General features: G+C 36.1%; 1 protein-coding gene across 1 annotated transcript in view; it reads right to left on the bottom strand.

Moving 5' to 3' along the window:
* ATAD2B (ATPase family AAA domain containing 2B) overlaps nt 1-15,399 on the bottom strand; it is a 152,189-nt gene that overhangs the window by 27,600 nt on the left and 109,190 nt on the right. Inside the window, exons 20-22 of the mRNA XM_011235412.3 lie at nt 11,584-11,719; nt 9,047-9,243; nt 4,989-5,148 (exon numbers count right to left, since the gene is read on the bottom strand). Coding sequence (XP_011233714.2) covers nt 4,989-5,148; nt 9,047-9,243; nt 11,584-11,719 — 493 coding nt within the window. The remainder of the gene's footprint in view (nt 1-4,988; nt 5,149-9,046; nt 9,244-11,583; nt 11,720-15,399) is intronic.

The raw sequence follows: 15,399 nt of genomic DNA, 5'->3' as shown, positions 1-15,399 counted from the left end.
TGTTTGCCCAAATGTCTCCCAATCTCCAGAACCATAGGTACAACTACTACTCTATAATATCTGTGTTTTATCTGGGTGCACCAAAAGTTAACTCATACTAACATGTCCAAAGTTAAATATAGCATACTGCCCATAAACCTGTTCCTCCACTGGTTTCCTTCCCATATTCCTTAACCACTCAGACCACAAACTCAGGAGTCATTCTAGATTTCTGTCAGTCACATCTAATCAATCCTTCACTCAGCCCTCTACATTCAATCTCTGCCACCACTGCAACTAAATTTTAATTGGTCTTCTAACCTCCATCTCTGCACTCTCCTGACCTCTACCCCAAAACTGATACTGCCTGCAATACTATACTCTTAAATGCAAATCAAATTGCATCACTTTGTCTCAAAACCATCCATTGGCTCCTTATCATTTAGAAAAGTAACTCTGAAGTCCTCACACAGGATCAAAAGAACATAGGGAACTTCCTAAGACATATATTTATCTGCAGGACTCTCTACTATGTAAGCTTTAGGCATCTTCCAGGCCAGAACTGTATATTTCAGCACTGACCATAATTTATCCATAAGAGAGTATCTCATACATGGATGCTCAGTAAATGGAGACTTGGTGAGGAGGGGAGTAGATTCATTTCCCAAAAAATGCATTATAATCACCTGTGGTCACTTCAAGACAAAATTCGTAATTGCCACCTCTATGCTATCTCTATACCTTAATAATCTATTATAATTGCAGGGGCACCCGGGTGGCTCAGTCGGTTAAGCGTCCGACTCTTGATTTTAGCTCAGGTCATGATCTCAGGGTCCCAGTTTTGAGCCCCACATAGAGCTCTGTGCTGGGGGCGGAATGGGGGAGTCTGCTTGAGGATTTCTCTCCTCAGCCTCTGCCCCTCCCCCGTTCACGCTTGCTTGCTCTCTCTCTTAAATAAAGAATCTTAAAAAAAAATAAATAAAAATAAAGTAGACCCTTTAAAGAGGTAATTAAGGTAAAATAAGGTTTTATGAATAGGCCCTAATCTGATCTATGTCTTATAACGAGGGGAAATTTGGACAAAGAGACACCAGGGGTGCATGCACATAGAGAAATGACCACGTGAGAGAACAGCAAGAAGGCAGCCATCTGTGAGCCAAAGAGAAGCCTCAAGAAAAACCAAACCTGCTGACACTTTCATTTTGGCCTTATAGCCTCCAGAACTGTAAAAAAATTTATTTCTGTTCTTTAAGCCACTTTTAGCCTATAGCATTTTGTTATGGAAGCTCTAACAAACTAATACCATAATACATAGCATAATGTCTGCCACACAGTAATTATTCAACATGTATTACAATCTGAGTATCTCTACCGCAAGAGGCAAGGACTGTCACAGTCACCTTCGTATTCTAAGCACCCAGCTCAGTAACTAGTACACTGTACTCATAAATACTAATAGAAAATATGAATGGGTTTGGCTGAAGCACAACCCGGAGAGGGCTCCAAAAGCTAGGGTGAAGCTGTGAGCTTTATTCCAAGCAAAGTGGTGCAAAACAGAAGATTTTGAGAAGACTACAAGACTAGGGCTGAACTTTCAGCAAAATTAGCTCAATAATGGTATGTTTGTGAATGAGACTGAGGGCTAGAGAATTTGATATACTACAAGACAAAGAATGGGGAATGGTTAAACATATATAGATCTATAAGATAATAATTAGGGTCAAATATCTGATACTAGTTACATTTAGAACTACAAGTTAAAGTTCTTCCGGCTAACATATTTAATTTCTGTCCACATCCTCCTCAAGGGAGAGAATCTGGGTAAATGCTTAGGCAACATGTATAGCTTTCAAACAATTGGCTTTTGTCTTCTACGTATATGCTAGTTTTTTTCCCAAATGGCCAGGGTTCTGCAAAACAGAACACTGTAAGCTTGCAAATACTCATGGGAGCTTGTAAAAGCAATACAACACTCGTGTAATTTCCACTTGCTACACAACAGACCCTGAGGTTGTTTTCCTAATACATAACAAGTGATTCTGCTGCTAAGAAAAAAACAAGCCTCTTAACTTAAAGATATGAAATAATATGAACACAGCCAAAATCATGCTTTTGAATTATATCACACTCTTTGCATCCAAAACAGTGAAGAAAGTTTTAAGTGTACTATGTCAACTCAGTGAGAAAGAGCCATATTCTTTGATTATACAACTGCATCGGATAGGAAAAGCTTATTATGCACCAGAAACCACGGTTTCTTTCTCAAAGGTAGTATTATTTCAATGTGGTTATAATTAAGGATGAAAAATCTAAATTGACCAGACTGACCTTTATGATTAACCCAATGTGGTTATAATTAAGTAACACAGGGGGAAAAAATCTGGTTTGACCTGAACTGGCTTTCTTTAACCATTTAAATTTATTTTTCACTATCAGTCCCTAGATTTTTTCCAAAATAGGATTAAATTTTAAATGTGGTCCAGGGAATTTAATACACAGGTACCCACTAAGCAACCACTTTATGAAAAATTAAAGCACAATTTAAATAATACTAATGATAACAAAAATGAAAAAATATGAACTACTAACCTCTATGGAACACTCACCATGTCTCAGGCACTATGCTAAGGGCTTAACATATTTAGGTTGAACCATATGAAAATGGTACTTTTGTAAGATTTAACCTAATACATTTTCTCATTTAACCCATATAACCACCCCAATAAGAATACTTAATTATCCCTATTTTGCAGATAAGGATACTAAAATTTAAAGGACTAAACTTGATCATGTTAATGAAGTAGGTAATAGCAGAACTGGGACTCACGCTTAGGTATAAATCCAAAGCCCAAACTCTTATTACCGCCTACAGTTTCAGCAACCTGTGTGTCTTGAAAACTAAGACACAGTCTAGGTACTCAGTACTTTCACACTTTAGTTAAGGCCACTATACACACTTGTGCGGACTGCTGTACCCTCACCGAGGGCCCCAGCAAGGAAATCCAATGAAGCTGACATCCAGCCCATTCTTCACTAAACTGTGGCGCTGTTGCTGGATGCCACCTACACAGAAGATTGTCTCACTCACACAAAATTGCTATATTGGATAACAACGGCCCTGATGCTGCTGGTAAAAGAAAACAAAATTGTGAGAAAAATTTAACAATACAGATTAAAAGCCTTTTAAAAGATATGAATATATATATATATATATTCCTTGTTTTAGAAATTTCACTTAAATTCATTCTGAGGAAATAGTTAAGGATGTATATAATATTTATGCTACAAAGATATTCATCAGTGTTATAACAGAGGAAAAAACTAAAAAATCTAGTATGTCCAACAATAGGGTATTGGCTTTAATAGTACATCTATGTGATTAAAATAATGTCATAGAAATATATTAACTCATAAACTTTTCACAAAACACTACATGAATGACAAAGTACACAAAAATTATGTTCTCATTTTAGTAAAAATATTATGCATGTATATATTTTATATACATAGAATATATATCTCCATCTGTGTGGAGAAGAGAGAGAGAACACCAAGGTAATGGAATTACAAGTTACTTTAATTATCTTCTTTGTTTTTAATCTTTATAAATTCTATACAACATATACAATAAAAAGTCAAAATGAAGTGAAAGAAACAAAAACTAAGAAGAGGCAAATGTCCTAATACAAAGCTTAAGAACAGCTATGTAAAATGTTATTCTGCCTCTAAACCTGGAATTAGGATATATGACGTGCCGTGGTCTAAATTTAGATGAGAAACACCAAATTTCATGTGAAAGTGAGAAACCCAGGTCATTCTAACAAGTGTCCTAAGAACTACTGCCCATGAATACAGAAACAAAGCAGAAACTGTATTCTAACTACCTGGAGATAACTGAAGCTAAAAATCAACGTTTAAGAAGTAAAAAAGCATCTTATTTGTCTATCACCTGTTGAAGAAACAGAATCCACAGCAGAGTGAGAGAGAGAATAACAGCCCCTGTCAGCTGGAAACTGGCCAGGCACTATCAGCTGGCCTTGGTGTACTCATATTAATCACAAACAATTTTAAGAACACAACATCAGAAAAGGCCACTCTGTGACCATGATGAATCGAGATAAAAACAACAGTACTCCATAATCATATTTGAACATAGACAGAAGCATGAACATTGTCCTAGCCACAAAAATAACCAACCATAATCCTATCTTAGATAATATGAATGACTGCTGCTTCTTTACCCAACCCAGTTTTAGCCTTGCTCCATTCTTCTTGCCTTCCAGGTTCTTAAAATACCTAATCACAAAATTACCCCCACTTCCTAAGAGCAGCCAATCTACTGTAATGCCCTATTTTCTTAAACCCTCTCCAAAATCCTTAGCACAAGCTCAAATCCTATTTGGTTCCATATGATATATATTCTTCCCTGTTATAATTAATCAGTGAATTCACCTTGTTTTAACTACAAATATGTTCCTAGAGGTCCTCTCTGCAGGGCACTCAAAGAGCTGGGACCACAGATTTGAGTACAGGGTGGGATTAGGAACAAAACAATAAAATAACATTAAAAATACCCAAAATCTACAGAATACATGCTGTCTACCTAAAGGGGTCTTTTACTATATAAAGTTATCCTATAATGAGTTCTCACCAATTTGGAATTCCCAGTGTTTATCAGCACTGGTGATGATTGTTGACTAAACAAATTTCATATTAAATTCTCAATTACTCCATTTTCCATCCTACCTGAACAAAGAATCTAAGTAAAAAAGTAAAAATTAAACCCTGAACAGAATATCTAAAATATAAAATCCTCTAATTTAAATCCACTCTTTAACAAATTAAAAATTATATATAAGTATATTATGAGTTCCTCATCAAGAAGCTTCTAAATACAATATGTCATTAAAACTAATTTATCTACCTGAAACAGGGCATGCTTTAGTATTTAAACTTTCAACTATCTTCTCATTGATCACCAAAGTGAATCTTGCCCAGTGCATCCTTACCTCCTGGGTCCTTATCTGGATTGTACTCTAGAGCATTGCTACAGATGAGGTCAATATCTTTCAGAAAATCCTTAGCAGTCAGGTAATTATGCTTATCAATTTTAGTTATTACTGTTGATAAATCCATTGGTTCCTTGATTACTTCAAGATAATCTGAAACCTAAAACAAAGGGGATATTTTAATGAAAATTCTGCTATTTCATATGATCTACTCATAAAAACACAAAACCATGTAGTTATTTAAAAATTAAATCTAGGTATCTTAAAAATAATTACAAATAAGGATAAAATTGTAGAACAATTTATGCTACTAAAGTTACTACTCTGAAGTCATACTTTCCATGAAAAGCTTCGGTTTCAAGTCATATCTAAATCAACTCTGAAATGTTTCTCATTTTGAAATACAAAACCAATTTTGTCAGCTTCCCCCCCCCCAATCCTTTGGATATCACCTGAGAGAAGAATGTATTGGTAAAAACACCCAATAAGTATCAATAAATATTACTTTAAGAAATTTTTTTGAAGGAAATTAAGAAACACAGATTTTTTCATATTATTAAAGAAGTTCTCTGATAAATCTCTTTAATATCTTTAAACAAAAAAACATTTTTCTTTCTCATTTTCCAGGGTGAATCATTTCATGGAAAGTGTTTTCTGCTCCTTTGGACTCATTACAAACATTCTGAGTCAGTTATATAACAAAAATAAGTACTGCCCTCATGACTAGTAAAAGATTTGCTTGGACTTCGCTAATTATAAACAAATCCGCAAGCAAATGTGCTCCATGTCCCATCTTTCTGGGAGATAACCCAAAATAGAAGCTACTAAGTCAGGATTTGCCCAATGTTTTATATCATTTGACCACTAAGAAAACTCTACCAACCTATCTATCTAGTGCCTCCCCCAATGCAAATCTCAAATCTAGTAATCAGGTCTGATAAAAAAAAGCAGTCTTAGAAACATCTAATTAGTCCAGGACCAAATTCTGGAGCTAGGATAATTTCTGCTCTATGAAACTGTTACTTTTTCTCCATAGCAAATACACACACACAAAAACACACATATACATATTTTATACATGTTTTTAAATTTTTAGGTAACTGTGTGGGCATGTTATAATTTATTTTTTAATTTCTAGGAACTGAAAATGCTCCTACAGGGGAGGTAGTGAAGCTATACCGAACAAACAATACTCAGAAGATATCAGTTGGATTCTTGGCTCTGGCATTTGGCATGTCTTGTGTACATATGGAAACTGTTTATTACCTGCAAAGCACTATAAAAATTTGCATTACTGGAGTGCCTGAGTGGCTCAGTCAGTTAAGCATCTGCCTGCAGCTCAGATCATGATCTCAGGGTCCTAGAATCAAGCCCCACATCGGGCTCTCTGCTCAGTGCGGAGTCTGCTTCTCCCTCTCCCTCTGCCCCTCCCCTCCACTCATGCTTGCTCACTCGCTCTCTCACTCTCTATCAAAGAAATAAAATATTTTTTAAAAATTTATATTACTAAAGATTATAAAATTTTTGCCCCAATATTTAATTTTAAATTCAATGTTTATTTTCTAAACTTCTGTTTTCTCTGAAGTCTGCTTTGGAATTCCATAAAAAGTTTTTAGGCATTTCAAATTCATTATCTGAATACAAATGTTTATGTTTTAGGTTATTTAAATGTTATCTTGTGGGGCACTTGGATGGCTCAGTCGGTTAGGCATCTGCCTTCGGCTCTCAGGTCATGACCTAGGGATCCTGGCATGAGCCAAGGCTCTGGCTCCCTGCTCAGGGGGGAGTCTGCTTCTCTCTCCCTCTCCACCCCTCCCCCTACCACCCCCCCCTCAGTGTGTACTCTCTCTCTCAAATAAGTAAAATCTTTAAAAAATAAATAAATAAATGTTATCTTATTTTTCCCTCATGCTTCACAGAGACCTCTATGATTTCACCTTTAAGAGTAGAGAACCAGTAACAGAATGAAGGTAAGAAAGAATAAAAGAGAAAATAAGAAAACACAACCCTTGAATAAAAGTTTTATCTGACCAACATTTTCTATCCCCTTCCAATGCCTTACCATCCATTACAAAATGTTTACTCTACCATGGAAGGCATTTGAAATCTGATCATCTCTTCTGCTTAGAATGAAAGAGCTCTCTGGGGGAAAGGCAAAATTGGTTTACTCCCAGTACGAGAGGCTGACTTAAGGTCAAGCCCTTATCAATTAAGTGTCAAAGTCCCATACCCAATTTAAAATAAAAATAAACATTTAGGGGCGCCTGGGTGGCTCAGTTGTTAAGCATCTGCCTTCAGCTCAGGGCATGATCCCGGGGTCCTGGGATGGAGCCCCACATCAGGCTCCTCCGCTGGGAGCCTGCCTCTTCCTCTCCCACTTCCCCTGCTTGCGTTCCCTCTCCTGCTGGCTGTCTTTCTCTCTGTCAAATAAATAAATAAAATCTTTTAAAACAATAAAATTAAATTTAAAAAATAAAATAAAAATAAACATCTAAGAGCGCCTGGGTGGCACAGTCATTAAGCGTCTGCCTTCAGCTCAGGGCGTGATCCTGGTGTTCTGGGATCGAGCCCCGCATCAGGCTCCTCACTGGGAGCCTGCTTCTCCCTCTCCCACTCCCCCTGTTTGTGTTCCCTCTCTCTCTGGCTGTCTCTCTGTCAAATGAATAAATAAAATCTTTTTAAAATAAATAAATAAATACATAAATACATAAAAATAAACATCTAAACTAATCTTTAAAGTGGGCTGATAGTTTTAAGATTATCTGATAACACTAACAGGGGAAAAATGTTTCACAAATGTAAAATGTTATTAGTTGCAAAAGCAAATTAGGCAACTCCTGTCATTTCAGTAGAAAAAGATTTAAGGGATAGCTGTGATATAATGTAAGGAATGAGGGCTTTGAATTTCTAAAAACCTTTGAGTCTTGGCTATGTCACCTGCCTGCGAGCCTCAGTTTCCTTAGCTGCAACATAAGAATAATAATAATGACCTTGTGAGGTTGTTAAAAGGATCAAATGGATAAAACTATGTGTTGTGGATAAATATAAATATACAAATAAAGTTACAGATAATCCCCTTACTAAAAAAAAAGGGGGGGGGGGAATAGCTATTTTCAGAGGGAAAAACAACATAATGCTAGCTCATTCTTTCCAGTCATAGATGAGGTAATGATTCCAAAGGAATCTGCTCAGGTCCAAAAATACAGATTTCACAACAAGGACGCAACATTAAACTAGGAATCATTTCATAATTCAAATTAAAAAAAAAGATGAAGAAAAAACTTAAAACTAACAACACCAAAGCTGTTCAAACATGGAGTCTGAACTATAAGAAGGCGGCCAGTAAAGACTGTATTGTGTTCATCCACACACTATATTATCCCAGGATAAAAAAAAAAAAAAAAAAAAAAAAAAAAAAAATTTCATCTACAATATTATAGTAGATTCCAAATGGAAAATTTCTTATCATCACAAACCATGCTCCCACAAGGACACACAAAACAATACACATAAAAAGTGAGAAATTTTCCACTGGGAGCAGAGAAAATCCTTGCAGGGAAAAACAATTTTAGCTGCATAGGATATGCTTAACTTCAAACAGCATCTTAGTCACAGGCATTTCCAAAATATGAAAGACAAATTTCAGGTTTCTTTGCCACCTCTTTCACTAAGGTATACATAATTTGGAAAATGCCAAAATTAACTGGTATTTATTGGTTAACACCAATATACTTTTTAAGAGCAAGATTTATCCTGGAATAAAAATAGTCTAGTGTGGACATTTCACTAAAGTAACTTTTAATCCTCTTCTTAAACTGAAGAGTAAGAGATCACAAAGATCCCTAATTAAGAGGACATACAAATTGGTCACTATTTTCATCCAAAAGTCACCAGATGTTTGCTGATGACATCAGTAGTTATCACATGGATTAAAATTTTACAGGCTAGGGGTAATATTCATCCATGCCTTTGCTTTTTTTCCTTCCAAAAAAAGATGTCAATATTTTTTTTCTTTTAGCCAGTTCAACTTCACTGTTTGCACACTACTGAAACAAGACCTCTTCAATATCCACCGGTTTGCTGAAGATGTTAAAGCGTTTATCTGTGGCCAGCCTCTTGGTTACATCCCTGAGAAACAACCGCAACTCTCTTAAAGTATTTTCCTCCTGGTCCTCCATCCGATTTTTTTCTGATTCTGACAACTGACGAGGTGGAGAAGGTAGTGCAAGGGGAAGCACTTCCATAGCACAAAGACCTAAAGAAAATAGAAGAAAATGTTAAGATTCCAACATGGCAGGGCCAGTACCTCAATTACTTTTGTTATTCACTCAAAAAAGAATTCCAAATACATACAAACCACTTGAAAACCCAGCAAGTAAAAATCTGAACAGAAACCAACAGTACATTAGAGAATAGATTTACTCCATAAAACAACTCACAGGACTCTTTTAAATGACAAATGATATGATTTTAAATAATTTCATTTTGAAATATGATTTACATACAACTCATGAGAAATATTTCAAATCAACAAAATATCTTTAGGTGAAGAACTGTATATTGATTTGCTTAAAGTCAATGTTGTTTAAAAACCTTCTTCTCAAAATGGGGTTGCCTTATATGGATGAAAGTGAAATAGTCAAGTGACAATTCTTTAATCCTTCCCACTCCCAAAAGAGTTCCAATTTCATTTATTTTAAAAAAATTTTATTTATTTATTTGAGAGAGAGGGAGAGACAGGTAGGGAGGGAGCACAGACGGAGAAGCAGACTCCTGCCGAGCAGAGAGCCTGACGTGGGGCTCAGTCCCAGGACCCTGAGATCAGGACCTGAGCCAAAGGCAGACGCTTAACCAACTGAGCCACCCAGGCGCCCCAAGAGTTCTAACTTTAGACAAGTCTTCTACACTCATATTCTTAGTACAACATAGTAGGGGTAGTGAATAGGCATGTAACTATGCAGGGAGCAAAAAAAAAAAAAAATTACAAATTGAGGACACCTAGGTAGCTCAGTTGTTTACCTGTCTGACTCTTGATTTCAGCTTGGATCTCAAGGTTGCATGATCAAGCCCTGCGTGGTGCTCCGCACTGAGCATGGAGCCCGCTCAAGATTCTCCCTCTCTCTCTGCCCCTCCCCACCTTCTCTCTCCCTCAAAAAGAAAAAAGGAACTAAAACAAGAATCCCAAAGAAATGGGTAAGATGGAAAACCCAGTCTACAGTGATATATAAAATCTATAATATTCACTATCTACCCTAAAACAAACAAACAATCTTCTCACAAAGTGTTAACTTCCCTAAACATATCATTCCCTAATTCCTTAAAGTATTTTCCCAGTATCACACTGAATTTCAGGATTAAAATTTTAAGGATTATGGCTGATTTCTAAATAGCTCCTAAAATGAAAAATCGAAGTCAACAGAAGCAACTCAAAAAAGAAAAAAAGAATTATGTTAATCTTTAACATAGAAAATTCAATCTATGAGACTAAAATATATCTGGAAGTTTGCAAGATAAAATGAATCATTTTCATAATGAAATATTTTAAATACTGTTATTTAGATTAACAGGAGGCAACAACCAATAATCAGAAGGTGTAACTTCCATATTTAATTTCCCACGGTTTCTAGGGGGGGGAAAAGCCCCACAACTATAGCCATTTGATAGGTGCTTATTTTTACAACTGAGAAAATGTGGAAAGGAGTCACTAAAGAACAATAAAATGACTGAAGTGTTGGATAATGTAATCAATAAAAAACAGAAGTAGAATATGAAAAAGCAAGGACCTGGAAGGGTTGGAAAAGTATTTAATATCCTACAAGAACTATACGAGAAAAAAAAAGAACAAGGGGAAAGACACTTAAAAACTTGCAACAGGATGGCTATTTTCAAGAAGAGGCTGAAAGATTACAAAGAAGACTTTATCTTTTACACATCTTTAAGATTCAGTCTCTTGAGGGACTTAGAATGCATTCCTCACTTAAGTCAGGGGGCTGAAATTTGAAATACTGTGCTATTAGGCCAAATCCAGGAAAATTCTAATGCTTAAAACAAAGTCATGATAGGTTTCCAAGTGCCTACCATAAGATACCTAACATACTAGGTGCTAAATAAATATTTGAAAAATAAACCAGAAAAAGCAAACACTCTAATCAGCTCTTGACCCATCACACCCACCCTGACCCAGAAAGCACTCAGCACACCACCTGATGTTCTCAAACTTACAGTTCAAGTCCTCTGTACTTAAATTAACTAAAACAGAGCAGAACAGAAGACTTTTTGAGCCTCAGAATGTGAAATCTACCAGAGCATCTGGATTAAAATGATAAGAATACTTCATTAACAGTCACCTGTTAGTAAAGCCTTAACTATGAGGCTTGTTCTTCACAATCTCAAGACAGGTAAACACAATGACCACTCCATCTAAAGAGATGTGTCCATCTAAAGAGAATGTGTCCATCTAAAGAGGAGAGTCTAAAAAACTGACTTTACTTCCACAAGAAACGTTTTTTTAAAAAAGTGACTCCAAAAAAGGGCATTTCTTAATTCCACTCGCCATCCCCCTCCCCCCATTTTCCTAAAGCTTTAGGAAATTTACCAGTGTGTTTCCTCCGTGGTGGAGCCATTGATGCCTGATTGAGAATCAATTCTTGGAAAAATTTTCTTCTGTCTTCTTCAATAGGCCTTTGAATATACAAGACCTCTTCATACTGTATTCTAAAGATACACTTAACCTACACACATACACATACACACAAAGACATTAAATATATAGAGAATTAAAAGCTTACTTATTATACCAAACTACAATTTCTTCAACTTCCAGTACCATTTTCAATTTTCATTCATGTGGGGTTAGGGTTAACCTAGTCCTAAGGCTATGGACTAAACCATAATGGGAGAATGACCAGTTACCTAAGTCATTAATAAATTATACTACACCTGGGAGAGTCAGCAAATAATAACAGAAAGGATAATTGATTGTAATAGTTAGATGGCAAATCTCAAAGGACTTCTTGCATAAGAGCTGGAAAGTAATTACCTAGAATCTACATTAGAGAACTGGAAGAATGCTAACAACACTGACTTGTTGTATGTTATTTCTGTTTACTTCCTATTCAGTCATTTCCTTTCCTGGGCTCTTTTCATACCAAGTCTATTCCACTGCATCTTCCGGATTCCTGGTTTCACTGCAAATAAACTATACCTTCAGTTTCTCCCCAGAATGCTCCACAGTGACGCCACCTTCCACACAGAACTCCCAAGCAGTATTAAGCCAGTCATTCTCACATCCCTCAGTTCCTTCCCACTGGTGACTACCTATCTCTCCTTTGTTTAACTCCTCTATGGAGGCTTTGCCCCAGATGTCCCCCTTGCAAGATAGGCTGCTTAAATCTTCCACATCATCCACATTAATTCTACTCACTTTAATTTTTATGTTTTCCTACAAGGTCTATATTCCACTTCTAGACACCAAACTCGCTGAGAACGCAGACCATTCCTTATTCATCTGTTTTCCTATACCTACCACAGTGACTGGGACATACTAATGTGTACTTAGCATGGACTGAATGAGTAAACCTTGCAATTTTCTTCCCCAGCCCAGATCAAAATGCAAACTGCAAATGAAAATGGGAAAAGGTCACTAACATGGAGAGAAGAACCAATTATGAGATGAGGCAATGAGGAAACACTGGATCAAAATTCAAGACATGAGTTCCTAGCCCAAATTTAGCCACACATTTATGGTAAATTTTAGATAATTCATTTGGTTTGTAATGTCTAACCACTTACTGAATTGAAGACTAAAAGTTTCTAAATATTATTTCAATCAATCTTTAGAACAATGAAGTATATATAGGAGTCCTTCATTTTACACTTGAGAAAACTTAGACTTGGAAAGGTTTACATAACTGGCTCAAGGTCACAAAATAAGTAAAGAAAACTACATTACATAATCTCTAAAGGCCTTTTCCAGTTCTAAAATTCTAACGTAGAAAAGAAACAATCCATGAAAAGCAGAATTCAAAATTTGGATGGGGAACTATTTACCTCAACCCAAAGCCAAATCCTTTAAAAGTTTATAAAATTTCACCATGTGCCCTTTCAGTACTTTTTTTTGTAGACTGCTTTCATGTAAAATTCCCCCCAACCCTTTGATCTATGCTTTACGGGTCCTTCTTCGAAAGTTCTGCCAAGCAAATTGACCACTGAATGCCCACTGTGTGCTAAATATAATGCCAAATACTGCCATTACAAACTTGAAGAAAATACAATTACTTCCTGCTGTCAAGGATCTTAAAAGTTTTACAAGAAAGCTTTATGGTACCACACCAGAAGTGTTGTAACACTTGTAGAGAAACAGAAGAGACTCTGTAGGAGGTAGGGGTGAAGAAGCGTTAGATAAGATATAGCAGAAACAGTTAACATTAACTGGGTCTTGAAAATAAATAGAATGCAATACCCTAGAAGTACAATGATTTTGTTCAAGAGTAGAAAAACATTTAATCTCAGTTTTAAACATTCTTCCTTCTGATCATTTTTCAACATTGTATTGAACTTTGTGAATACAAAAGCATACCAAGAGTAAGTCTGTAATAATACCCTGATACTCCTGCCAGATTATTACAACAGCTTAGAATCCAACACTTTATAAGTAGGCTACATTTTACTTTAAATTTACTCCTAGCTTTATCTTCTGACATTCCCACCTTCAAATTTCATGCTACAACTACACAAGAAGCCTCATATATCTCCCTGAAATCATGCTCTTTCACGGTGGTTCACAGTGATCTCTATAGGTGCTATCCACTCTTTCCAAACCCTATTTTTAACTCTCCACTCAAGCAATGCTTTCTGGGTGATGCTTTCTCTGACTTTCCAATATACACGCAGGCATACCTTCTAATACCCCTCATTAAACTTTAAGTTCAATGATTTTTAGTAAATTCAGTTGCGCAGCCATCAAAGTCAGTTTTAAAACATTTCCATTACCTCCAAAGATCTCCCTCATGTCCATCTGCCATCAATCCCTACTCATGCTCACAATCCCCACCCAACAACCACTGATTTACTGTCTCTAGAAATGTGCCTTTTCTAGAAATTGTGTATCATGTAATCTTTTTTGTCCAGCTTCTCTCACTTTAGCATAATACATTGAAGAATGTAGAATGTATCAGTTTGTTCCATTTAATGCTGAAGAGTATTTCACTGTGTGTATATACAGTATTTGGTTTCACCAATCACCAATGAATGAACAACGGTCCGTTTCCACTATTATGAGTAATGGTAGTAGGAACATCTGCATTCAAGTCTTTGACTGAACATATTTCTCTTCTGTAGTTACCTAGGAGTGGAAATGCTGAGTCATATCGTAAGTTTATGACTAACACCTTAAGAACTGCCAATTTTTCAAAAAATGACTACACGCTTTACAATTCCACCACCAGTATATAAGGCCTCCAGTTTCTCTAACATCCTCTGCCAACACTCAATACTGTCTAGTGGTTGTGCAGTGGTATCCCATTCCTGAATGACTAATGATTTTAAGAATCTTTTCTCATGTATTAGTAGCCCAAGAGAATATATACTCTTCGGTGAATGTCTACTTAAATCTTAACTTGTAGTCTTTTTTACCTTAATTGTGGTAAAATAGTCATAACATAAACTTTGCCATTTTTACCATGTTTAATTACACAGCCTCTAGCATTATATATATTGACATTGTTATGCAACCATCATACTATCTAACTTCAGAACTTTTTCATCCTCCCCAAGTGAAATACTATATCCAGTAAATACTGACTCCCCATACTCTCCCTTCCCCCAGCCCCTGGCAATCACCATTCTACTTTCTCTGTGAATCTGACTACTCTAGGAACTTTTTAAAAGAGGAATTATATATTTGTCCTTTAATGACAGGCCTATTTCACTTAGCATAATGTCTTCAAGGTTTATCTATGCTGTAGCATGTGCTAGTATTTCCTTCCTTTTGAAAGCTAAATAATGTTAAAGTGCCCTTTGATGCAACAAGTTTTTAATTTTGATGAATTCCAGTTTATCTATTTTTTCTTTTGTTGCCTGTACTTGTGATGTCATAGTCAAGAAATCATTACTAAATACAAAGTCATAAAATCTACAATGCTTTCTTCTGATGGTTTCAGAGTTTTAAGTCTTCTGTTTCGTTCTTTGATCCATTTTGAGTTAGTTTTTGCATATGGTATAAAAAAAAAAGGGTCTAATTCATTTCCTTTGTATGTGGATATTCAGTTTCCCCAGCACCATTTGTTGAAATGACTACCGCTTCCCCCATGAATGGTCTTCACACTCTCGCTGAAAATTATTTGTTGTGGGCTTGTGCTGAGTTTTTTTTAAGTAATCTTTACATCCAACATGGGGCTTGAACTTGTGACCC

This window comes from Ailuropoda melanoleuca, chromosome 4, assembly GCF_002007445.2.
Source record: "Ailuropoda melanoleuca isolate Jingjing chromosome 4, ASM200744v2, whole genome shotgun sequence".
Lineage (NCBI taxonomy): Eukaryota > Metazoa > Chordata > Mammalia > Carnivora > Ursidae > Ailuropoda > Ailuropoda melanoleuca.
Note: the sequence above shows the minus strand (reverse complement) of the source record. Positions and strands in the feature narration are given on the sequence as shown.